Below are 25,219 nucleotides of genomic sequence, written 5' to 3' on the forward strand. Positions count from 1 at the left end.
CACCAGCGTATACTTGTTTTGGGCGTAAGGAGTTCTGCTTAATCACTGGTCTACGATTCGGACACGATGATGTAGGCCGGTACACTCGTCATATTGCCCGCCCATCATGGTTATCCCGGGTTTTTCCGGATGAGTCAATGGAGAAGCCGAACCTACATGTCGACGACCTGAAGAAATTGTTTAATAAGAAAGCTGGTTTCACTCGGATGGATGACGTCGATGTTGTCCGAGTATGCCTTCTACTACTTGTGTATGCCGACTTTTTAGGCAGAGAGGCCAGACAACCTATTCATCGGGAGCTAATAATATTGGTAGAGGACCTGAATGCATGGAATCTGTTTCCGCGGGGTTCGTATATATGGAAAGCTACCTGGACTAAGTTGTCGTCTGCCTTTGATGACCGCAAAAGTTTGCGGGGCGATGGGTCCAAATACACTTTGTCAGGCTTTGTTTGGGCCTTTAAGGTAAGAATTTCTATATAATGTTTCTAAAATTATAATTAATTATTTAAAAATTACTAATTTTGTTATATTGTTTGTAGATTTGGATATTCGAGGCTTTCCCCAACATGCGTACATATGCAATAAAAACGTCAATGATATTCCCAGGGCTATTTCCTGGAAGAGGAAAACTCTGTTGGATTGGGAAGACTTAATACCATATGCGACAATAAATAATGTAAGTTAACACAAATACTTTCATATAATATATAAACAAGTTATTAATAGTAGACGTTTAACTTTGTTTGAGTTTTTATATTTTAGGAGGCCAACATTCCATTACAAAGACTGACACCCACGGAGGAAGAGCTTGCCACTGATTGGTGGCAAGCTAGTCAGAGTTTTTTTGATGGCACGAATGATGAGCAGCATCCACTTCCTCCAATTCGAGAGCCATCACCTCACCTAGAGCCATCACCCGATCGACCCGACTATACACCTCTAGAACGAGAGCCATCACCTATCCCGTCACATCATCGAGCCTCTTCTCCACCATCACCTCATGATAGGCGACCGGCAAAGATGCCACGACTCCTATCTCCCTGTTCTCCACCTCCACCTCAACGGGATGAGTCAAGGGAGTTACGTGATGAGGTCAATGCCTTGCGTGAGGAGATCGGTACTCTACGCGATAACGATGGTGCATGGCGTGTGGAGGTGTCAACTTTACGTGGTGAGGTTGCCGCTCTACGTGAGATGATAGTATCGTTGCAGAATGAGGTTCATACTCTACGCAACGAGGTAAGTTTAAGATTTTCCATATTTAACTTAATGATAAATTTACTCGTAATTTCACTTAGATTAGCCATTTCACTTAGATTGCTTAGTAAATTTATTCGGTTGTTGCCAATTCTGCTAAACTGTGTATTCTTTAACACTGTGAAATAGTATTTGTCTTTGTTTTGTCTTTTGGTTGAAAGTAAATTTGTTCGGTTGCTGCCAATTCTGCTAAACTGTGTATTCTTTAACACTGTGAAATAGTATTTGTCTTTGTTTTGTCTTTTGGTTGAAAGTAAATTTGTTCGGTTGCTGCCAATTCTGATAAACTGTGTATTCTTTAACACTGTGAAATAGTATTTGTCTTTGTTTTGTCTTTTGGTTGAAAGTAAATTTGTTCGGTTGCTGCCAATTCTGCTAAACTGTGTATTCTTTAACACTGTGAAATAGTATTTGTCTTTGTTTTGTCTTTTGGTTGAAGTAATGCAATCCATTCAAGTTTCAATTTGCAGAAGAAGAAATAGTTTACTTTCGCAACACGAAACTTAAAATCGCAACGCGAAACCAAAATCGCAACGCGAAATGAAAATCGCAACGACAGAATCGCAACGCGAAACCAAAATCGCAACGACAAGATCGCAACGCGAAACCAAAATCGCATTGCGATTTTCATTTCGCGTTGCGATTCTTTCGTTGCGATTTTCATTTCGCATTGCGATTCTGTCGTTGCGATTTTCATTTCGCGTTGCGATTTTAAGTTTCGTGTTGCGAAAGTAAACTATTTCTTCTTCTGCAAATTGAAACTTGAATGGATTGCATTACTTCAACCAATAGACAAAACAAAGACAAATACTAACTTCAGGGTATTAGTTTGAAACATATTTTTCTTTGTTATCTGATGCATTTTGTGAACTATGATAGAATAATGACTTGGGTGAATACAATGCAAGTTTGAAACATATTTGTCTTTGTTTTCACTGTTTAAATATCATGTCTGTTTATTTACTGATTTTTGTATTTAATTATTTAGCGGCCCGATAGAGTGGATGCTTTACGTCGGGTTATGCTTGCACGACGGAGTTCACGCATCAGACAGCGTGCACGTGCTATTAAGTCTCCGTACACCCCAATAGTGCGAAGACACCGCAAGAAGAAGCCTGACTCGCCTGTCATCCCTCAAGAGTCCACTCCTATCGTTGAAGAGGCCCCCCCTATCATTCCTCGAGAGTCCCCTCCCACCGTTCAAGAGGCCACTGTCATCATTGAAGAGGTCCCTCCCACCATTCAAGAGCCCGATTCACATGGCGTCATATGTAGGCTTCTTGAGAAACCCTCTGACGTGCCGGACATGATGGATTCAAGTTGGCTCTCGTATGAGTTACCGGCCAGTACCATACCGGTATCTGAAGAGGAGAGGGATCAACTACCGGACACAATTCTGGATAACACCCTTTGGGCTAAGACTGCTGTTGATTTTTATCTACATGAGCAGAGCCAGGGGTGTTTCACTGACATATGCAAGCTCACCGATGATATCTATTTGTTGCTTGATCGGTCTTGGTGGGGCGTATTATTAGGGGTCGAAGACAATGGCTATTTCGATGGGGGGGTAAGTCTTATATTTTTCTTATATTTCAATTTGATTAATTTTTTTTTTAAATTTATGTAAGTCACTAATATATGTCTTTTTTTGTAAAACAGCATATCGATTCGTGGGTGACACGTCTTCTAATAATAAGAAAACTTAAGAAAAATAAAAATATACGATATACAATTATGCCGACGTCTTTTCACGCCGTTCACTTGAAGAATGCACGAGATGAATCATTTGATTTGGGCAATGGACAAGCTAAACTTTATCCTGCATGGTGGGAGGTCGATAAGGTTAGTATTTATTTTAGATTGAGTTTAAAGGTTTTATGAAATAAGTGAGCAAATGAATGAATTATTACTTATGATTGCAGGTGTTTATCCCTGTTTTGGAACGTAAACATTGGATTCTCGTCGAGCTTCAGCTCCCATCCCTTAAGACAATAGTGTATGACAGCATGATAAATTACATATCATTGGCTGATTTAAGAGATGTTATTAAGGGATGGAGCTCTCATTTGGCTAAATTCTTGGATGCGATCAATTATTGGACCCGTTCTGGAAACAAGAAGCCAAAGAAGCTCAATATTACAGTTATTAGAGACGAGACCGCGCCACAACAAACGAGCGGAGCCAGAGGAGATTGTGGTCCTCTCGTATGCTTGGCGTTGGAGCGTTTGACGACGGGAAGCATCAAGTATCTACCTCCCACCGATAGAGATAGAGCTGCAGTAGGCTTGGGGTTTTGGCATTATATGGCTAAATCGATATATACGAGACGCTGCCTACCTGCATCCGCGTTATAAAAATGTCCATAAACAATTGGTAAGTTTATATACTTTTGGTTTGAAAATGTTTGGTTAAGTACCTAGAATTCAATAATTTGCTGTTTGTAGGTTTTAGATGGGTAGAAAGTGTTGTTTGAGCAAATGTTTGGTTTCTGCAGGTTAATCTCAGAAGTGAACTGCGTGAAATGATGTATGGCTGCAAAAGTTGATTCAATAGTTTAATTGATTGTTTTTTGATTGTTTAATTGATTTGTAAAAGTTGATTCAATAGTAGATGATCGAAAATAAGAATTATTGCTTATTTTTTGATTGTTTAATTGATTTGTAAAAGATGATTTGTAAAAGTTGATTTGTGTAATTGATGCGAATATAATTCTTATTTGTGCTTGTTTAATTGATTGAAATGTAATGGTTGATTTTGTTGATTTCAATCTGCATTATGTTGAAGGCAAAATTGACTATCGCAATGCGAAATGAAAATCGCAATGCGAAATGAAAATCGCAACGAGAGAATCGCAATGCGAAATGAAAATCGCAATGCGGAAATGAAAATCGCAACGGGAGAATCGCAATGCGATTTTAATTTCGCATTGCGATTCTCTCGTTGCGATTTTCATTTCGCATTGCGATTTTCATTTCGCATTGCGATTCTCTCGTTGCGATTTTCATTTCGCATTGCGATTTTCATTTCGCATTGCGATTTTCATTTCCGCATTGCGATTTTCATTTCGCATTGCGATTCTCTCGTTGCGATTTTCATTTCGCATTGCGATTTTCATTTCGCATTGCGATTTTCATTTCCGCATTGCGATTTTCATGTTGGGATTTTCATTTCGCATTGCGATTCTCTCGTTGCGATTGTAATTTCCGTGTTGCGATAGTCAAATGCATGCCTAATAGTGATAACAACTGAATAACAAGAGTTGGTTAAGTCAAAATGGTTGGCCTGAGTCATTAATTCAACTGAAAATGTTAAAAGTTCACACATAAAATCCACATAATACAACGTTTGCATTTAAAAATCACCTAAGTTAACAGTCCCAAAAGGTGAAGCCAATTGTGATTTTGATGAGGATCCATATTTTGGTAGAGGAAAAGATGATTTTGATGGCACTGGTGATCCACATGTCAACCTTGTATGACCACTTTCCTTGCACCGACTACATGTCGATCTCTTCTTCTCTTCACCCTTAGACGGTATACGATCGTGACTTTTTGGTCGGCCAGGTAGCCTTCTGTCCATGGCTGGTGGCAAAACTGTTTGTAAGTCATCTGGTATGTCCCACTCAGAAGGATGTGGAATAGGGTAGACAATCTCGGCATAAGTCTGTCGATAAACTTCTGTAGTGTAGCAATCCATAGCGTATGCGCTTGAATCATCTTGGTTTAAATGAAGAGCAACTTTTATAACATGGCCACACGGATAACCAGATGTTTGCCATTTCATACAACTACACGTCTTTGCATTTAGATCGACTAGCCCATTTAAGTTATTATCCAGTACTTGAAACAAAGTGTTTGAACATGGTTCAACTCTCCATGACGTTGACTTCACAACACGTTTCGTTATCTTTTTTTCAGTCCATGGTGTAACACGATGTTCCAATGTTCCTGTAAATTTAAATAAACAATACTTAGTAAAATATATAAATATGATAAGTTACGAATTCAAAGAAATAATATCTGCATGGTTTCTTTTCTTGTAGTACCACTGTTGAATAGAGGCTCGAAAAAACTCCATTAACATAGTAATGGGTAATTTCCGGGAATGACGACTTAGAGCGTTGATTTATTCTGCACTATTAGACGTCATGAAACCATATCTTGCTCCAAGTTGATGTACTCTTGACCATCTTTCAAACCCGACATCTTCTAGTGTTTGAGCACACTGAGGCAAAACACGTCTTAAACAATTTATATGCTTATTGAAATCCACTTCCCGATAAGCTTTTACAGCCTTCCAGTATGTCCATTTGTGCTTTTTTATACCAGCAGACCTTGATTTTAGATTTCTATACAAATGAACACCACAAAGTCCATGAAAAGCATCTGGGAAACACCTTCTAACAGCGTTGTCAATTGAGTTTGCCCTATCGGATATGATTGTCAGATTGCTAATAGGACCTATGCAATCCCTAAGATGCCCCATAAACCATGTCCATGAATCAGAGGTTTCAGATTTGCCAACCCCGTAAGCTATTGGCAATATCCCATTGTTAGCATCCATGGCTACTGCTAATAAGTTTACTCCAAGGTACGACCTTTCAAATGTGCTCCGTCAACTATAATAACTGGGCGCATGCAAGTAATAAACGAACGAATCTACAAAATAATATACACAAGAAATATAATCATTTAAATGTGAAATGCATGTAACTAACAAAAATGAGTCAACAAAATTATATTGATTTACTAACCGTAGCACCAATGGCGATAAACAGCAACTCAAAGCGTCCATCTCTATCTGTTTTGATATGAGTTACCGACCCAGGATTTTTCAGCTTTAAATTGTGACAATAAGCCGGCAGTTGGGCAAACGATGCTTCTGGCGACCCCCTCAACAATTCCAAGGCATAACATTTGGCTCTCCAAGCTTGAGAATATGATATACTAATCTTGAACCGAGCATTCATGTCAGTCATAATTTCATGTCCCCGATATACCCTGCCATTCAAAAACATTAACTCAGCCAGAAAACCACCCAACACCTTTTTGTTTGCCTGTCTATGGTGAGGAAAAACTTGGGTTCTTGAACATGTATGTTTATCAATAAAAGTCCTAACTTGAAACATTTCGCAATCTTTTATTCTCTTTGCAATCATTCGCCACATACAGTTTTTGTCAATCATACTCCTTGTTTCGAAACGATCTTTGCTTGATTTGTTAACTTTTAGTTGATAGCCATCTTCCACACATTTCGTATACAAAGCTATCTTCAAGTCTTCCTTTGTATCAAAACAATCATCTTTCTTGATACGAATAACTTTTGTGAAACAATCAACTGCTTTCTTTACCAACTCTTCTTCCGGTATCTGAAGTAATTCTGGCATATTCCAGTTATACGCCCGTGGCATTTTCTTTTCTTCGGGGATTTTTTCTTCTTCTTTTTCTTCTTCAGGATTATATGAATTACAGAATGGATGTTCAACATGTTCATTCACAGTCGTAACTTCCTCCTCATTATCATCAACAATACATTCTTCGGCAACGGCTGTTTCATCATCAAAATTCGGGTATTGACCAATATCAAAATCATTACACGCAGGGTCTGTTTCTTCTTCTGAAACATCATCAAAATCCGTGTATTGACCAATATCAAAGTCCGGATATTGACCAAGACCAAATTTCGAATACTGACTAGTACTCACAATTTTTTCTGTTGGCTCATCATCGTCTAACTGGTCAATACGAAAACCGGAATTTGGTGCTGAAAGTTGATTGGGATTTGGATTAGAGAAAGGTTGTGGGTTTTGAGAAAAACTTAGTGATTACTACCCGCTACTGACCCAACAATACTACTTCTAGGTTCAACAACATACAATGTAACATCATCTTGTGAAACACTAATGTAAGCAATGAATCGTTCAACATCTTCATTGTCGGTTAACAAATAAACTTTACCATTTCTCTGATAAGATAGCCTAAATCCACTTAGGGGCTCTAAATTCAATTTATTTGAAACACGTAGCATTAGAGTTTCATAAGTTAACTTTTGTAAAGACAATTTTAGTTGAAGATTCATGGGTAAAGGCATATATTGTAAAACACCATGAACATTATCCCATGACCCTCCAAAACACAAATCTATCCAAACATGATCAACATTAGATGATTTCATGGTTGTAAATTAATTTACTAAACAGACGAGCTGCGAAACTAAAACTTGTTGCCGGATTGGGAAGGATGTCGTTGGATATAGGAACGGATGTCGCCGGAGAGAGTGATAGATGGAGATGGAATGAGTTGCGATTTAGGGATTTAGTTTATGATTTCAGTGTTATATACCCAAAATTTCAGTGTTGTGATTTACAGATTCTCGTTGCGATTTACGGATTATCGTTGCGATTTACAGATTCTCGTTGCGATTTACGGATTATCGTTGCGATTTACAGATTCTCGTTGCGATTTACGGATTATCGTTGCGATTTACGGATACGCGTTGCGATATACGGATACGCATTGCGATTTACGGATACGCGTTGCGATATACGGATACACGTTGCGATTTACGGATACGCGTTGCAATTTATGTGTTCGCGTTGCGATTTTCATATTCGCGTTGCGATTTTGGAAAATCGCAATGCGAATTTGTACTATCGCATTGCGATTTTCAAGAATCGCGTTGCGATTTTGGAAACTGATTTGCGATTCTGGGGATCTCGTTGCGATTTTTATTTCGCGTTGCGATTTTGTTGGTCATTTTGGCAAATCCAAAAAAAGTTGGTTAAAATCGTATATTATAACTTTTTTTTGGTCACTGAGGCGATTTTCTCATTAAAAAAAGTATTTATGAAAAATAAAAAGCATTTTACCCTTGCTTAACAAATTTCTGGTTCCGCCCTGAATATAAATGTCTTTTAAATATGTTTCACTTTACATCTGAAATATGCATTTAACTCTTATATTGATGACTAAACTAACAAATAAACGTAATTGAAATAATATTGATAATTTAGTTAAAATATCTTAAAATATATGAAACAATTTAAAATCTAAATAATAATGTGGAGAAAGTTTGATTAGGATATGTTTGTTTGGTTGTAATTGGTTTTTCGGAAAATGAATTACTGCAATTTGAATTACTGGAAAATGAATTATTGGAATTTGAATTCTGGAAAATGAATTACACATTTATGAAAACATCTGGAAAACGTTTTATGATGTTTAGAATATGTTATTTAAACATTTTTTCCACTAGTTGAAGAATTTTTTAAAAATTATTTATTACAAATATTAAATATAATAAATAATATCATTTATCATAAAACTTAATATTATTATTTTAAAACATTAAAATAATTTATTTATTATTAAATATTATTATTATACTTTTATTAATAAAAATATTAATATTGGTATATTATAGTGAAATAAAATATTATAAATTATATTAATTATTAATTAAAGTAATAGTGTTATATTATATTTTAAAAATATTAATTAGTATATTTTAAATATCTTTACTAAAATATTATTTAAATATATAAATAATATTATTCATTATTAAATATATAAAAATTATTATATTATTAAAATAAAAATATAATATCTTATATTATATTATTATAATATAATTGATTATTTTATATAATATTAAAAATATAATATTATATTATTAAAATATTAATAAATATATTTTAAATATTTTAATAAATAATATTTTGATGAAAATGATATTAAAATATTTTATTAATATTAAATTCATAAAATAAAATTATTTTGAGTATTTTTGCTTTAAAGTGGAAAGTTCGGAAAATGACTAATGGAAAATGAATCCGTAAGTCATTTTACATAAAACACAAAGGAAATTCTGTTACTAGGAAAATGAATTACATTCCGGAAAATGAATTACGTAAAACAAACACGGGAAAACATTTTCCGGAAAACGAATTACGTGAAACAAACACGAGAAAATATTTTCCGAAAAACGAATTACGTAAAACAAACACGGGAAAATATTTTTCGGAAAACGAATTACATGAAACAAACACAGAATTTCAGGAAAAACTAATTCCGTAATTGGTTTTACGGCAAATAAACAGTCCCTAAGAAGTTATTAACTGGATTTTGTTTTTTGAAAAAAAAATTAATTCTCTATTGATTTGACCTTATCGTAATTTTAAGGAAAAAATGTCTTTTAGAGGTTATATATATATTGATCTTAAATCTAAATTTTTGGTTTTTATATAACCTGAAACTCCAATATTATTCTACGTGATATGATATTATAATGTTATATCATCAAAAGAATTTAAAAAAGAAAAAGCTATCAAATTCAAAGAAAGATTAATTCGAGAAATTAAAAAGTTTAATACCAAATTTAAAAGAAATACTAAACAAAGTGGCCAAAAATTACTTTACCCCTAAATAAAGTGTAACAAGTTGCGATACTCAGGTAAATAACACATCGTCAATTGAATTTCCACAAGTAATATTCGCTAAACAATCAGTTATTGTATTATTATTTTTTATATAAAACATGTTTAAATTTAACCTTCCAATACGAGCACGGATTAAACGATTTTAGTAATTAAGAGATTTGTTGTTATTACTTGAAGTCTCAAATTTGAACATTGTGTATATAAGAATATAATCGTCCATTATCAAATAATTGTAAATCTTTAAACAAATATTACTATGTATCGTAATATCTGTCCATTATGTCATTACCTCAATTTACATATTTCGTATCAAATGAAAACCGAAAATATGAAAAATTATGAGGATGGAAATAGAGAATTTCCAAGAATAGCACTTATTGGAATAACATATAAATATGGCACCGAAAAAGAACAATCAAACGAAGGTAAGTTATCAAGTTGCCTTGTCATCCTTTTCAAGTGAGCAATTTGTTCCAAGTAGAGCAGCTTTCCGTCGTCCACAACATGATCACTGGTCACAAACGAGAGAAAATCTCAACCGTTAATCTTTCAAGTTATAATTTACGACTGTATAATTATAATCAAAATAATTTATGACTTGTAAATTAAAGTCAAAACCGAGACCAAATTTACATTTAGAGATAATTATTTATTTGAATCAGATTAGTTTTGATTTACTTCAAATTTATAAAATCGATTAAAAATTAAATTTAAATCAAATTTTATGATAAATGAGATTGGGTTAGATCAAATCTAAATTTATGATGAAAATTTTTCGACTCAATCCGATTAAATATATCATATCTCTTAAAAAAATAATATCATATTATAAAATAAAAATATATACGATATTTTTTTTTGAATTTTGTGACATTTTAGTGAAAAATCTATCTTGGAATACAAATGATGCATTATCGATACAGCTCAGCAAACACGTCATTTGGATAGAGAACTGGCTGTTACATTAACTAAACTCCATATACTAAAAGACAAGTGTCCATTGTCCATGTCAGATTCAGATGTTTAATTTATCGTCGTAAATGAGATGAGATATATCAAGAGTTAATCCAAATTCATTTGATTAAAATTCGGTCAACATTCTCAACTCAAATTTTTAACGAGCCATAACGAACTGCTTGATACTCGATTTGAAAAGCTTACGAGCTACTTGAAAAAATATATTAAAATTTCTTAAAATACAATATAAAGCTTTAATGTATTTAAGATTCGGGTTGGGGTTCGAGATCAAGTCGAGCTTTAATTTTTTTTATTTCGAGTGGAACTTAAAAACTTCAAGCTTGCAATTTTTTAAACCTAGTCGAGTTTAATTTTATTTGAATTGAGTCGAACTCAATGATACTCGAATTCGACTTAACTCGGCCCTAGACTTCAACCCAAAACATGCGCATTTTATCCGATGTTAATAGGCTGATCCAACCGTTTATAAAGTGAACCGAAGCCGGTTCAGTTAAGATGAATATGGTTTATGAGGCCTCTAACCCAATAAGTTCCAAAATTTTAAACCTGATCGGCCCACTGAATTCTTGTTATTTTGACAATATGATCAATGTAAATATATTTTTTTATATTTAGTTTTAATATTTATGTGTTTATATTAAAAAATTTAAAGAATAATTTTTTGAATATATAATAATAATATATTATTATATAATGTAAAACTCTTTTAATGTTACACAAATTTAGAATCATTGGATGAATGTAAATTATCACAACCCGAAATGAAGGTTAATTTTTAAACCTTAAACGTTGGAGCTAAATTAGGAATTTTATGACATTTTAGTGCCTTTATGAAAGTTTTTGGTAATGTAAGGACCTGTTTTATAAGTAACTCTAGACTTGGGGTATTAAAACAACCTGTTCCACCTATTCAACATTTCTTCTCTTTCCCCCTCGTTCATTCTTCACTATGTCATCGTGAATGTCATCACCGATGCCAATTTGTCAAGTTCGTTATTTTCATTATGTCAGTGATCTTGTATTCTTCACTGTCGTCGTCGTTAGGAAGGGGGAAGCAAAATAACCTCCGGGTTTTGTAAAAATTATATCTTTGGTGTTCTTCGCTACAAATCAATCTCGTAAGAGACTCTCCACGTCTTAAAATACAAATTTGGTTATTGAATGGCGTCCCACATGCAACACGCGTCGTCATTGTGTGTGTGGGAGTGATTTTCTCTACAAATCAGTTAAATCGATTCAGGAGATTAGATGATTGAAATTAACAATAAAAAATGAGAAAAATATTCAATTATCTAAAACAAAGAATTAATCTTAACTATCTATTTTCACTCATACAACGATTTTAAATATACGTAAAATTAAAAGAATTTTACATTTTATAATAGAATCCAGTCCATATTAGAACTCGTATCATATATGGAAGTAGGGAATTATGAACAATGAAATTACTGTATAGGGATTAAAACAATAAAAATACAGAGTACAGGGACTCAAAACACAATTTAAACAGAGAAGGCCCATTCACAATCGATACATATATGAACCGAATCGTTGTGGTTTGCTTCATCTCTTTGATCTCTTTTCAGCCCCAGAAAATACAGTAGGGGATTCCCATATGCCATGTCCCTCGCAGGCACCCTAATCCTCTCACGTGCCGCCGTGTGCCTCCAATTCATCCGCCGCCGCTATCGCTTTTTCACGTTGCTTGCACTCCCCTGGAGTTAGGGTTTCTGGAATAGCCACAATTTTCTGTTTGTTCTTTTTCCCTATTTTTTGCTGTGTTTCGGTAGAGGTTATTAGGGTTTCGAAGAGGAAATAGACGAAGATGGGCAGCGTGGATCGAGTTGATGATTTGACATTTAAAGTTAATTTTAGCGGAGATGGAGCAGCCAAGTTGAAAGATGTAGTCAAGGAAAAACTCAAGGAGTTTATGGGCGATTACACTGATGATACACTAGTGGTACTTTTTTCCTCGTATACTATTTAATATTCGATTTATATGCATTTTTCCTTTGTTTATAAGAATGTGTGAATATTGTAATTTTTTCTCTGAATTGTTGCATTGATCTTAATGTTGTTTCTGCATTTGTTTTTGATTCAATTGGGTAATCATATAATGTTTTTGAACGATATCTGTAGAATTTGAGCTCTTTAAAATACTCATTTGTTCCTCTTACTTCCATGTTCTATGTTCTTGCCAATAGTTTGTGGCACTGGTTGAAGGAAAGGATTGAGGAGAAAGTGAGGAATTAAAAGGCATCATGGTTCTTAATGTTTTGCTTAAGATTTCACGAGTACGTGGATTTTTCAAAAGTCCTTAATTTTTTCCCCTTTCAGTTGTAAGTTTATTTAAATGATATCTGGTTATAATCTTTCCTATAACAATTTATCTCTCCTTAGGTGTAGTTTGACTAGCATTCTTGACCTTTCAGTATTTCACGTGGTGCTCTGATTGTATCCAATCTGTGAAATAGTTGGAATGCAGAAATTACCAAATCTGTTGGAAATTGTGAAAGATCAGATGTTCCAATTGGTTTCTAACCATATTCTCTCATTGATTTGATTGGCAGGAATATGTGATTGTCTTATTGAGAAACGGCAGACATAAAGATGAAGCAATGAATGAGTTGAATGTTTTTCTTGGGGATGATAGCGCTTCTTTTGTCACCTGGTATTTATATTATTTTCCAACTTTCATCATTTTGGAAAATCAGTGCTTATATAAACATAGTTCTCAGGATTGAGCCCTAAGTTATCATTATATCTGATAATTTTAGTTTTCTTATATTAGTGTGTGTGTAATATTCTTATTTTGCTGTTGAACAGGTTGTGGGATCATTTGGCTTCAAATTTGGATCTGTATGTTCCCTCTCAGGAACCTCATGTTGGAGGAGCCAGAACAACTGTATTGGGGAACCAGTCCATTGGTGCTGACTCTCACCAGTTGGATATTGATTCTCAAAAAACAAAGACTGCTAAGGTTTCCAGGAACCGGCACAACAGGGAGTGGAAGGGACTAGTTAGGGATGCCACTGAACCACCTCCTCTTTGGAGCTCTGTGGATGAGAATACTCGTTTTGAAGAAAGACCCAGTCATAAAGTAAGCCGTGGAAGATCTACCTCCCCTTGTCTTACCCAGAAGAAAAGGAGTAGACCTGACGAGCGACATCTTATAAAGGTTTGAATTTCTAGGATCCATATTCACGACTAGTTGATGACCATTGACTAGAATTAAGAGCATATTGTTCTCCTTTAATTGGACAAATATATTCTTACGGAAATGATTTAGAGCAGGTGGTCCCTTAATTGTCCTGAAGATCACATATTAATCATTAGAAACTTCTTTTTTTTTTTGCTCTAACAATAATTCAGAAGGGTTTGTTTCTTTATGAAATATTTGTGTAAATTGCATGGCAGTTTGATATTGCGTCAAATTTTATGTCTTTTTCATTCATTTGGCTATAGTCTTCTGATTCATGGATGAACGAACTCCTTTTATAGAGGGAAGCAGTTTCTCAGATGAAGATTGATGCCCCTAGGCGGCTGCTTCAGTTTGCTGTTCGAGATGCAGTTGGAACTTCGAGAGCACCTGTTTCAGCAAAGGAACCATCTTCCAAGCGCCTTAGATCTGTTGTCTCAACATCTTCTGGAGATTTGCCAGTTCGCCCTTGTAGAATTCAGTCTGTTGCAAGAGTGGCAAATCCAATGGCCACAATGATCAAGGCTGTGGCAGAAGCTGCTGAAGATGTGACAAAGGTGAAAAATGCTGGAAGTGTTTTTGACAGGCTTGGTCCTGGAACAGATGTTTTGGAGACTCATGACCTACATCCAGAATTCAGGGAGCCTCTTCCTGATGATGAAGAATATGGAGATCTTGACCAACCATTGGAGAAAACCCATTCGGCATATTGTCGAAGAGATGAGTATGGTGGTGGACATGTCGGTAACATTACTGCTTTAGAAAGTGGGACTGGGTTGGGTTCAGAGTCTCTGTCTGACAATGAATGGTATGATGATGTTGATGTTGTTGGTCATGGAGTTATGGACGTGTCTCGTACTGGTACATCAGGTGGAAACAAGGGTGATAACTCACTTGTGGTGCAGTACAATGTAGATAAGGATGATGAAATCTTGCAAACAAGGAACAAAGATCAAAATCAATCTACTATAGCAGCAAATTCTCGTAAAATAGTTAACATTTCTGTCAATGTAAATACCTGGAAACCACCACATTATCAAGAGCCAAGGAAGGTTTCAGAATTGGACAGTCGAAAATCTCTTCCAGAGAGTGAAACGGCTGCCGACAAATCTAATATTAGATTGATGGAGAATGGCAACCCGGTTACTGTCTTGAATGGAAATGTAGGATTTTCTTCCTAAATTTATTATCTCCCTTATTCTTTGCACTTGGGCTGTTGAAATTTACTTTTATTGTTAATTATAGGTTAAAAGTGCTGCTTATAACCAAGAAATGTCTAGGAAAGCAGTGCAGCCTTCTTCCGGTGAGTTGCCTTCTATTGTTTTTATTTTATAGGAATTGTAGGCCTTGTTAAAAAACCCCCTTCATGATTAATGGAATTGTTCATTAATACCCGCAAGTTACAAAAGCTTAGAGACAACAATGCAGTCGCTCATTACAAATAACCAACCCAAAGCCTAAAAGATAACCCAACCAAACCAAAACAGTAAATCTAGCCAATACCAGCCTTAGCTAAACTATCAGCCTCAACATTGGCTGACCTAGCCACCCATCTAATAATACCATTCAAACCTCTAAGCTTATCAACGATAGCTGTCACAAAGTCTAAGTAGACATAGGGACTATTGTTAGGATTGATTATTTGGCTGTTGCATGCAGGGTATCAAATAGCGTTCCGAAAACGCTATAGCGGCCGTTATATAGCGGTCGCGCCACCGTCCGAAACCGTTTTTTATGGTTTTTGCGGTGGGTCACTGATTCACACCAATATCGATCAATTGCGTCCGCGATATAACGGGAAACGGACGATTGCGCCAATAACGGGACGCATCGACCGTTATTCACCCGTGATTCCAAAGACAAAAACAAAAATAAACATTCCCTTTGCAATCAAGAATTCAACCAACCGTATACAAAAAACAAAAATCAAAATGAATAGAATATAGACAAAACTATTTAGTGAACGGTAGAATCAAATACCCATTACCCACGCATCTTACCAAAAACCAATCGGGAAGGGGAAGAGCCGAAAAAATAAAGGCCAGTCAGTAGAAACTAAGAAGTCTTCTGTCCGTCGAGCTTCGCCGCCGGTGAAGGAGTAGATCTAGCTTATCGCCCGCTTAGCTTAGGAAGATTGAAGATACAATCTTCATTCGGGGATTTGGGGTTTCAAATATGCAATCTTCCATTTAGTGAAGATTGAAGAAGAGTGAAATGGGTGAGAGTAAAAACGAAGAAGATTGAACTGGGGAATGGGGATGGGAAGAAGAAGCGAAGAACTGAACTAAACTAGTGAAGAAGATGAGAGAAATGAGAACAAGGGCCTACCAATTATATTAAAAAAATAGGTAAAATTATCTCATTCACCAGTGAAGAAAATTTGTTTTACAAACTAGGTTTTAAAGAATCTAAACTTATAATATTGTCATATATTTTATTTAAGATTTATGAGTTAGCATTAGAATTTAATTCTTAATTCTTTTTTTATTCTTTAATTTAATTCTTAATTTAGATAGTAAAGTTTAATTTTCATTTAATTTAGTCTTAATTTTAGTAATTAAAATTTCAAATATTTAAATTTTACACTTTTATTTTAATTCTATTTGATTTAATCATTTTAAAAATCTTTAAAAATTATTCTTTGTAATTATAATTATTTTTATTATATTTTAAGATAAGTTGTGTAAAATTTTAAAAAAATTCACGACCGCGACACCCGCAGTGAACGCGATGGCATCCGTTATATCCGCGACCGCGATAAACGCGACGCGACCGAAAACGTGTCCGCGAACGCTATTTAAAACCCTGGTTGCATGCGTTAAACTTGGAATTATCTTGTGTATTGTGACCTATATCTTCTTTTGATTAAACTCTTTCTTAATTGATGTTCTATTATGTTGGAAATTTTCTTGCATTCTTAACATGTTTAATTTTTGCCATTTTCTTTCTGCAGTTCCACATGCTGCTGGTCGTCATTTAGAGGATGCTGATTCTCGAACCATCTTTGTAAGCAATGTGAGAAACCAAACTTATCTGTCTAGTTTAGAAAGAGGATAGTCTCCCTTACTCATTTTGACAATATATGGTGCTGTAACCATTGATAAGCAGGTGCATTTTGCTGCTACCAAGGATAGTCTTTCTCGACATTTTAATAAGTTTGGAAAAGTGCTAAAAGTTGTTATAGTTATGGATGCGGCAACGAGACAACCAAAAGGGTAAGTTGCTTGAAACACTTGTTCTGAATACGTCTGTCTGTTTCCTCTCTTTGCATTTCTGTGAGGAACCCCTTTTTTCTAAGGTGCAATCCCTACACAGGTCAGCTTATGTGGAGTTCATGCAAAAGGAAGCAGCAGCCAATGCTTTATCTCTGGATGGTACATCGTTCATGTCACGGATTCTCAAGGTATTTAGTCCTTGTTCTCTGTTCTTTTATTCAACCTTTTTATTGAGTTTTTATGTCCAACTTGCCATGCATACCGATATTGCTCTACCTTTTTATTCAACCTGTTCAATTTCCTTCTTGCTGAAGGTTGTGAAGAAAGCTTCTGCTCCTCAAGAAGCTGCTGCTCCTGTCATGACATGGCCCCGCATAGCTCGGGGTTCTCCATTTGCTGCTGCAAGGTTTGCTAGAACACCTTTTGCCAGAGGTATTCCAGGTGCATTCAGTTCTCACCTTCCTATAAAACCCGGTGCCAGAAGCTTTCAGTGGAAGCGTGATGCTCAGGCCACTCCATCTGATGCGGGTAATTTTCCTTCTCCTACTGCCCGTAGTCTCACCTATATCAGAACAGATCCCAAGTCGGAAGGGAATGCCACTGCCTCCTAGTTCAGTAATCTCATTTTTTCAACATACTTCCTCCGATGTTGCATTGGTATGAAAAATCCGAACGTGATGATTCTCCGACACCTGGAGACGTGTCTAGAATAGAGAGAGAGAGGTGTATGTAATAGAAGTGGGAAAGTGGTGTTTTCGTTAGAAAGTTTGCAATCTCAGGCATTGGCATTTGTAGGTGTGGGAGGGGAGAGGAATATGTCTAGTTGCTTAGATTTGGTATTGGAAGCAAAGGGACCGTTTTTTCTTTTGAATTTTCATTGAACATTTCGATTTATATATCATAATGAAAAAAAAGGAGAAAATAGAAGAAAATAATCCAAAAAAGAGGAAATTTGTTGTATCATAAATCTAAAAAGATTATTTTTTTGAATCGAATTATTCAAGTTGAGTTAATTGAATAACTAAAATTTGTGTATTAAAATTATTGACGAGTGGTTCTTGTATTTTTGGTCATTCGATTTTGATTATTGATTTGAAAAAAGATCAATTTTGATCTCTTAGGTTATTACCGTTCCGTTTTGGTCTCTTGAATGTAAACTTTTAACTAATAATAAAAGTTTGATTTGACAATTAAAAAAAATGAAATAAGTCACCTTAAAACTAATTTTTACATTATATCTATATATTTTTATTAAAAATCTAAACGCCCCTTTCTCGTAAAACAAGAAGAAGAAGAAGATTGATGGGAGAAAGAAAAGGAAAGAGCAGCAATTGGATAAGATATAGTTGGTAGTGAAGAGGGTTGGGCCGAAAGGATGAAGCACTTACATTTGCCTTGAAATGAATATATACCGAAAACAAAATGAGAGCAAACGAAAGCTGAAAAGCATTACTTACGAGGCCAAAGGCATAAGCTCAAGTGAGCCAAGTGCTGAGAATCATCAGAACATGAAACCCACTGCAAATCAAACTGGACAGTCATTTATGTAGCAAATGTGCAGGACCCAAAGAAGCAAAAAGGAAACAAGAAAAGAGCACGTTAAATAGGACATGCAAAAGCAACAAAAACCCTTTACAACTTCTGCAAGTCATTGTCTCGTCATCACTAGTCACACAAAGTTAATGGCCACACCAGTTTGAGTTGGCAGATCATAGTTGATGACAAGGGGTGAGATTGAGAGCAGGAGAAGAGGCAGAGCGGAATTCACGCATCACGAGTATTCTGTTCCATGTATCCAGAAACTGTTAAGATCTTATCGGTCAACCTTGCGCCTTAAGATTACATTCACATCACGCACACCTTCAGTCTTCCTTTTCCATTTACCCCACCATCCTACTTGTTAAGTGAAACAACATCATACTAGAGATCGAGTGCATCCTCGAAGATTGTAAAATCAGATTTATATTACCGGGTTAACGAGAATTCACGACAATGGATCAAAATATATTAAATCAATAATATAAGATCAAAATTAATCTTCTTTTGAATCGATAACTAAAATTAAACGGATCAAAAATATAAAGCACCACCTATGTAATTTACCCTTTTTGTTTTATACTCTTATTAACTCAACTTCAAAATTTCTGAATTAATACCACAACCCATCTTCAAAATTTCTTAATTAATACCATAACGTTATATATAATTAATTAAATTTCGATAAATATATTTTATTTCACTTAAATAATGAATTAATAAAATTTAAATAATAAAATTCGACTTAGATTTTGAGCAACCAATTTGATAGAATAGCTCAAAAGATAAAGAAGATAAGTATCATTAATTTCTACATGGAAGAAAAGCTGGTCCCAAACTCGAAATACCATTTGAACAAACAATAAAACCCTTTGTTACATAATTTGTTCTTCATGATACAAGGGCCAATTACTTAGAAGTACATTACACTCGATTATAATTTCATATCTATAAGTAAAAGAAAATGCTATTCTCTCTAGAAGTAATGGATTCAAACAATTATTTTAGAAGGGTGTATAGGCATTATCAATAGATTAAAAAATTCTAACAAGATACTACATTAGAATCACATCTTTCTATTTAATATATATATCTACTAGCCGACGAGCAGCAGCAAAATCTAACATATTAACAAACGTATATTTTGGTTGTATTTTATTCCACAGAAAATTCACCATATACAATAAACAGAGCATCAAACACACAAATAACCCTGGACTACTACGCTGGCTATATATATTATGAAAATCTCTAATTTACCACAACCTGGGAGACCATATCAAAGCATAGCATAACCCCTACATATATGATATATAAGTATATAGTACAGTTTTGGAGTGTTCCACTGATTAGAGGGAAAGCATTAAGTAATAAACACTGCCACCCTCATTTGATTATTCAAACTAATCGCCATTGGCTTACTAAAATTCCAAAGCCTTCATTCAACAAACATTTATCATCCATCAATCACTCAGCATTGTCACCCCACAAATAGTTTTCTACTTCTTTAAATATTAGAGATGCAGTTTTTATTGCATATAACCACAGCATGCCCCCCATGATTCCAGCCTCTGGTTCCTCCTTTTCCGCAATCCTGCATTTCCGGTTTTAAAGGTTCATGTTCGCAATCATGCAACATTACCCCCAAAGAATGGAACTTGTTCAATATTTTTACCTTTTCAAATAGAGTGCAACACTAGAAACCGAAGAAGAGTTTTTCATTAAAAGCTGCATATAGGTCCTTGCATTATTTAGATATCCTGCATGCATGACAATGTGTTGGGATTCAATAGAAACATCCAGGAAACAAATGGGTATTTTTATTTCGGATGCAAATTCAAGGTTTCACAATGGCTATCAGATGTATTTGTAAGAGGATTACGACAATCTAAGATAGAACTCACATTGTAGAAGATATTGTGAACATACTCACATTGTTGAAGATATTGTGAACATTCACCCAATGTGCAAGTCACTGAGGAAGTCTGACAACCTGGAAACAACCCTCAACATAGTTAAGAACGAAATAAAAGAAACGAATGTAGCAGATGAGGTATCACACAAATCTATATAAATAAAAGGAAAGAACAAAAGTGGCACAAAAGCACCTAATATTCTTAGCTATGATGGTGTGCCCGTCTTCCGCTCCAAGATGACGCAGAGCAACTTCCTCCAACCGACCGTCTCGATATGCATGCTACAAATACATAACATCCATGAAAATACACTAGAGAAAGTTTTGCCAGTAATAAAACCATAACACAAAAAGAATACAAAAATGCAGGTCTAGTATTCAAATAGAAAATCCTAGATCATATTTGGATGATATGCACTGAAAACAAGGATGCTAAAAAATAAAGATAACATTTTTAAAGCCAATATTTTGAATGATGATTTCATATATACACCATTTGGTCCAATGAACATTTCTTTATCCAGAACATATTGGCTAACATAGGGAAAACATTCAATTTTTTGACATACACACGAAGCAGGAGGCATCACAAAACAATCCAAAAAAAATTCAAATTCCATGATTGCAAGGCAACACCCTTACACCTTAATACCCCCACGCAGTCTCAAACTAATGTAAACTGTTAAGAAAAGTAATTCAAACTCTCATAACTTAATCCAGAATTCAATACTAATTAACGTTGTTTTAAGTCTTAAAGACAGTCTTGGACTAGAGAAACACCAATGCTACCACATTTCCATAATTCCAGCAAAATGGAGCACAATTAATTTTAGGAACTTAATAGTCAAAATACTCCTCATCGCTTGAGGAGTCACTCAATTCATAATCTAGTTGCATTAAAAACAAGGCCATCTCCAAAGATATATCAACGTTTTCCAAATTTTCCGCATCAAAAATATTCATACATCTTCTTGAATTAAGTGCTCAAAGACATAAAAAATTATGACCACATCTATAACATTGGATCTGCAAGGAGGTGGCCTGTGGTATTTCCATGCATAAGAACCTGGATTGACGGTATGCTGGAAGACAAACGAGCATCGATTAAAGAATCGTAAACTAACACTCTCTATGACTAAAGTAAATTGCATATAAATGAATAAATAGGAAGGAGAGAATACACTAGGGGAAACAAAATCTTGAAGCATTTTGCAATTTGCTAGTGAACTTGTGAATAGTGTATTTGTAGCAAAGGGAGAGAGATAGAGAAAGCAGGAATTAGGAAGCCATATAAACAAACCAAAATGCTTCTAAATTCAAACACAGTCCGTAATTTATCATCCATTGTCCTCTCTGATGATTACTCCTTGTACAAAAATCATATTTGGTGCATTACAATCTTTCCTTGCATCCACTTGGTCCAGATCTCAACCATGATTAATCATCTCTGCCTTCCCGGTTAGTTTTGCTGGAATCATCCACTGCTCTCATACTTGTTCCTCTTACCAAATATCAGTAGCAATTTTATTCAAGGAAATTGTGATAAAAGCTTGTGGTTGTCAAATGTTGTTGAGATAAAAAATATTTTTTTATTCCTACACTAGCCTCTTTAGATAAAAGTCTAATTGTTTGGTATCCTGGTAGAGATTTGGCTAAACTGCTCAAATTGAGCAACCATAGTGACACAATGAGAGAAGAATATCCACAAACACAGAAAAGCGGAAAATGTAGGATTATAACATAAAATCACGTCTAAAATGCTTATAGTAGTTTATACTTACTAGGATATGAAACGATGCAAATTTGGAAAAGGAAATTCTCTGTTTCAAAAACCTGAATAAATAGACAATTATTACCTTGTAGAAACAACTAGTCCCAAAAGGGCAGTTCCCATTACCAAAGTTGAAGTGCTTGCAGTCTATTGACCTGCAGATAAAAAACAACAATATAAAAATGAAATTAATTTTTTTTATAAGAAAAAATGAAATTAATAGTTTGAATAGCAAATTCACATGCGCTAATAAAATTTATGGTCGTCAATTTCAAATGATTAAGATAATATACAATACATGAGACAAATATTAGAGATCATCCAAATAAACCCTTCAATTATATACACATGTTTGAGAATTTAAATAAATTCATAATTCATGTGGTAGGTGTATGCAGGAAATAAAGAAAAGATAGAAACTGAAGTGGCGCTACCTAAGTTTTGCCTTGTAGCTATCAACAATTTCCTGCTTTTCTTCTGGAGTGCTATACCAAATCACACTTGGGATGACAAAATATGATAGCTTGCGACAGATTGGGCAAGTCCTTAAGGCAGTATTAACATCCATCCCAGACGATGGGGAACTGCTACGCCAATTTCTAATACAAGATATGCAAAACGGATGATCACATTCTGAAAGCAACCCAAACTTCCGTTCAGCTGCTGTGAGCTTTGATAGAACGCGATCCAGGCACACACTGCATTCTATTTCTTGACTATATTTCAATGCCTCAAGGTGCTTTTGCTTTTTCTCACACATTTTTATATGTTCCTCCCTTTCTTCAGGTCTGAAAGGATGCAAACAATGTTTCCCACAGGTGGGACACAAGTCTCCATGAATACGAGGACATTTTTCTCCACGGGGGCAATTACCAGCTGCAGCAAACGAGCAGATGGAACGATCAGCTACATTACCACTCCTAGGCTCCAAAACATCGCCATCATCCGATAGATATTGATGTTCAGATTCCAAATTCCATGCGTTTTTGACGGGAGGAAGGAACCCTCCATTGGAACCAGGAAACTCTGCTGAAGTAGCTGAAAGTACAGCAGAACCACGAAATGTGCTCGTTGAAGGACCTAGAGGAACAGAACCAGATATCCCGAATTGGTGATGCTTTGTTGACGAAGATGAAGCAGATAAATCTGATTGGGAAGCCTTAACATGTTCGTATCTGCACTGACTACCGTATGAACAGATTCCTTTCTGATAGTATGTGCAAATCTGCAATGACCAAGTAAGATGAAACAATAAGGTAACAAAAGAGGACCAGCAGCGGGTAAAGAGAAAACAGAAAGGTCAAAGGGCACTTCCTACATTATTTGGCGGATCCTTCCAATCATGGGAAAACTCACAATTCTCCCCTTTGAAGCATGCTCCATGAACAAAGAACTTACAGAGAACTCTGAAACATAACAAAAATATTTTTTAAAAGAAAACCCATAATCGAGAATTCACGAAAATTAGTAATTTCAATACATATATTTCCAACATCCAACTAAACAGGTCATCATTCCGCTTCATCCATACACCAAGTTCATTTAAATTTCAGAAAAATCAGTAATATCAACGCGCAGAACATGCTCATAATCATAAAAAAAAACAAATTGCTAGCAACAGAAAAAAACACGTGGCATAGAGAAGAAATAGTCACGACAACCGTCAGATACACAAAAACAAAAATTGAAAGCATCATCAAATACTCACAAAACCCAAATTACGATTAAATTGAAAAGGAAAATTGATGATCGGGGGATTGATCGAAGGAGTTTTCACCTCTTAGTCTTAGACATGGACGAAATAGCGAACGGCGATGGATTGAGAGGGGGAATGAAAGAAGCCAAAAGAATTGAATTTAATTCGTTGAATTTATTTGTTGCAAAAAAAATATCAACAGCTTGAATGATAGGTGAGGAAAGAGGGAGGGGAAGCGAAATTGAAGCCCCAAACACAACATTTAGATTAACGTAGCAGCCTAGGGTTTTTCTTTTGGATTTCCGTATTGAAAGGGCCCATGGATTTTGGCATAATTGTGGGAATGGCCCCTTGTGGATTCCTTTTTAAGATTCAAGCCGTAATTGTAGTAAGCAAACGATTAAAATGTTTTTTTAATTAAATTTTTTTAATTAAGGTTTGAGAAATAATAAATAAATAAAATACTTACTTATTACTTATCATGTTATTAATAAATAGGTAATACTGTATAGGGATGGGCATGGGTCGGGTTTCGATCGACCCGACCCGAAAATTTTACATCCTTCACCCGACCCAAAAAATATATACCCTCCACCCGAGTCGAACCCGACCCGAATTTTTGAGATAAAATCCGAACTCAATCCGACCCGACCCAAAATAATAATAAAAATATTTTTTTATTCAATAAAATAGTTATTTAATTCAAAAAATATATATATAGAAGGGTATTGTTGTAATTATTTTTAAATATATAAGGTAAAAAAAATTCCGGGTCGGGTTGGTATTTTTCACCCTAAACTCAAATCCGACCCGACCATCACCTTAAAAAAGCGACCCGAACCCAAATTTCTTTAAAAAAACCTGACCCGATTGGATCAAGTCTAATCGGAACCCGTCGGGTTCGAGTCCCATGCCCATCGCTAATACAATATTCATGTTTGATTGATTTGATTGATATTTTTAATTAGATTGATTTAATTAATCATTATTTAAATTTATTTAACTCTATAAATTTAAAACTGATAGGTTTACTTGGTTACTTTATTTAATTTTATAAATTAAAACATTTCAAAATAATTCAACTATTAGGTATATAATATATTATATAACTAAAAATAATAAACAATCTAGTTAATATGATCTCGATTATGAAATTTTATAAATAAAAGTTGAGCCTCCAACCAACTTAATTAAACCTATTAGTTAAATTTTA

The 25,219-nt window shown here is 34.9% G+C and overlaps 2 protein-coding genes across 4 annotated transcripts; one reads left to right on the forward strand and one right to left on the reverse strand.

The window, feature by feature from the left end:
- The first annotated feature begins 12,256 nt into the window (after positions 1-12,256).
- LOC120189181 lies at positions 12,257-17,956 on the forward strand. Of its 2 annotated transcripts, none has more exons than XM_039192519.1 (9): positions 12,257-12,634; positions 13,245-13,345; positions 13,501-13,852; positions 14,176-15,036; positions 15,119-15,176; positions 16,827-16,888; positions 16,982-17,088; positions 17,189-17,276; positions 17,403-17,956. In XM_039192519.1, exons 1-9 carry the CDS (start codon positions 12,500-12,502, stop codon positions 17,697-17,699), a joined length of 2,061 nt encoding a protein of 686 aa, XP_039048450.1. In that variant the 5' UTR covers positions 12,257-12,499; the 3' UTR covers positions 17,700-17,956. The 2 variants fall into 2 exon arrangements, with proteins under 2 accessions (XP_039048450.1, XP_039048451.1); XM_039192520.1 differs by having other exon boundaries at positions 15,119-15,172; positions 16,826-16,888.
- Positions 17,957-19,942: 1,986 nt separating this feature from the next.
- LOC120189153 (putative RING-type E3 ubiquitin transferase C3H69) lies at positions 19,943-24,252 on the reverse strand. Of its 2 annotated transcripts, none has more exons than XM_039192486.1 (8): positions 24,088-24,252; positions 23,629-23,716; positions 22,745-23,535; positions 22,396-22,465; positions 20,733-20,821; positions 20,558-20,617; positions 20,300-20,384; positions 19,943-20,218 (listed from the first exon to the last, which is right to left on the reverse strand). In XM_039192486.1, exons 1-6 carry the CDS (start codon positions 24,102-24,104, stop codon positions 20,581-20,583), a joined length of 1,092 nt encoding a protein of 363 aa, XP_039048417.1. In that variant the 5' UTR covers positions 24,105-24,252; the 3' UTR covers positions 19,943-20,218; positions 20,300-20,384; positions 20,558-20,580. The 2 variants fall into 2 exon arrangements, with proteins under 2 accessions (XP_039048417.1, XP_039048418.1); XM_039192487.1 differs by having other exon boundaries at positions 20,529-20,617.
- Positions 24,253-25,219: the final 967 nt, after the last annotated feature.

The sequence above is a fragment of the Hibiscus syriacus genome, unplaced genomic scaffold, assembly GCF_006381635.1.
Source record: "Hibiscus syriacus cultivar Baekdansim isolate YM2019G1 unplaced genomic scaffold, ASM638163v2 tig00116951_pilon, whole genome shotgun sequence".
Taxonomy (NCBI): domain Eukaryota; kingdom Viridiplantae; phylum Streptophyta; class Magnoliopsida; order Malvales; family Malvaceae; genus Hibiscus; species Hibiscus syriacus.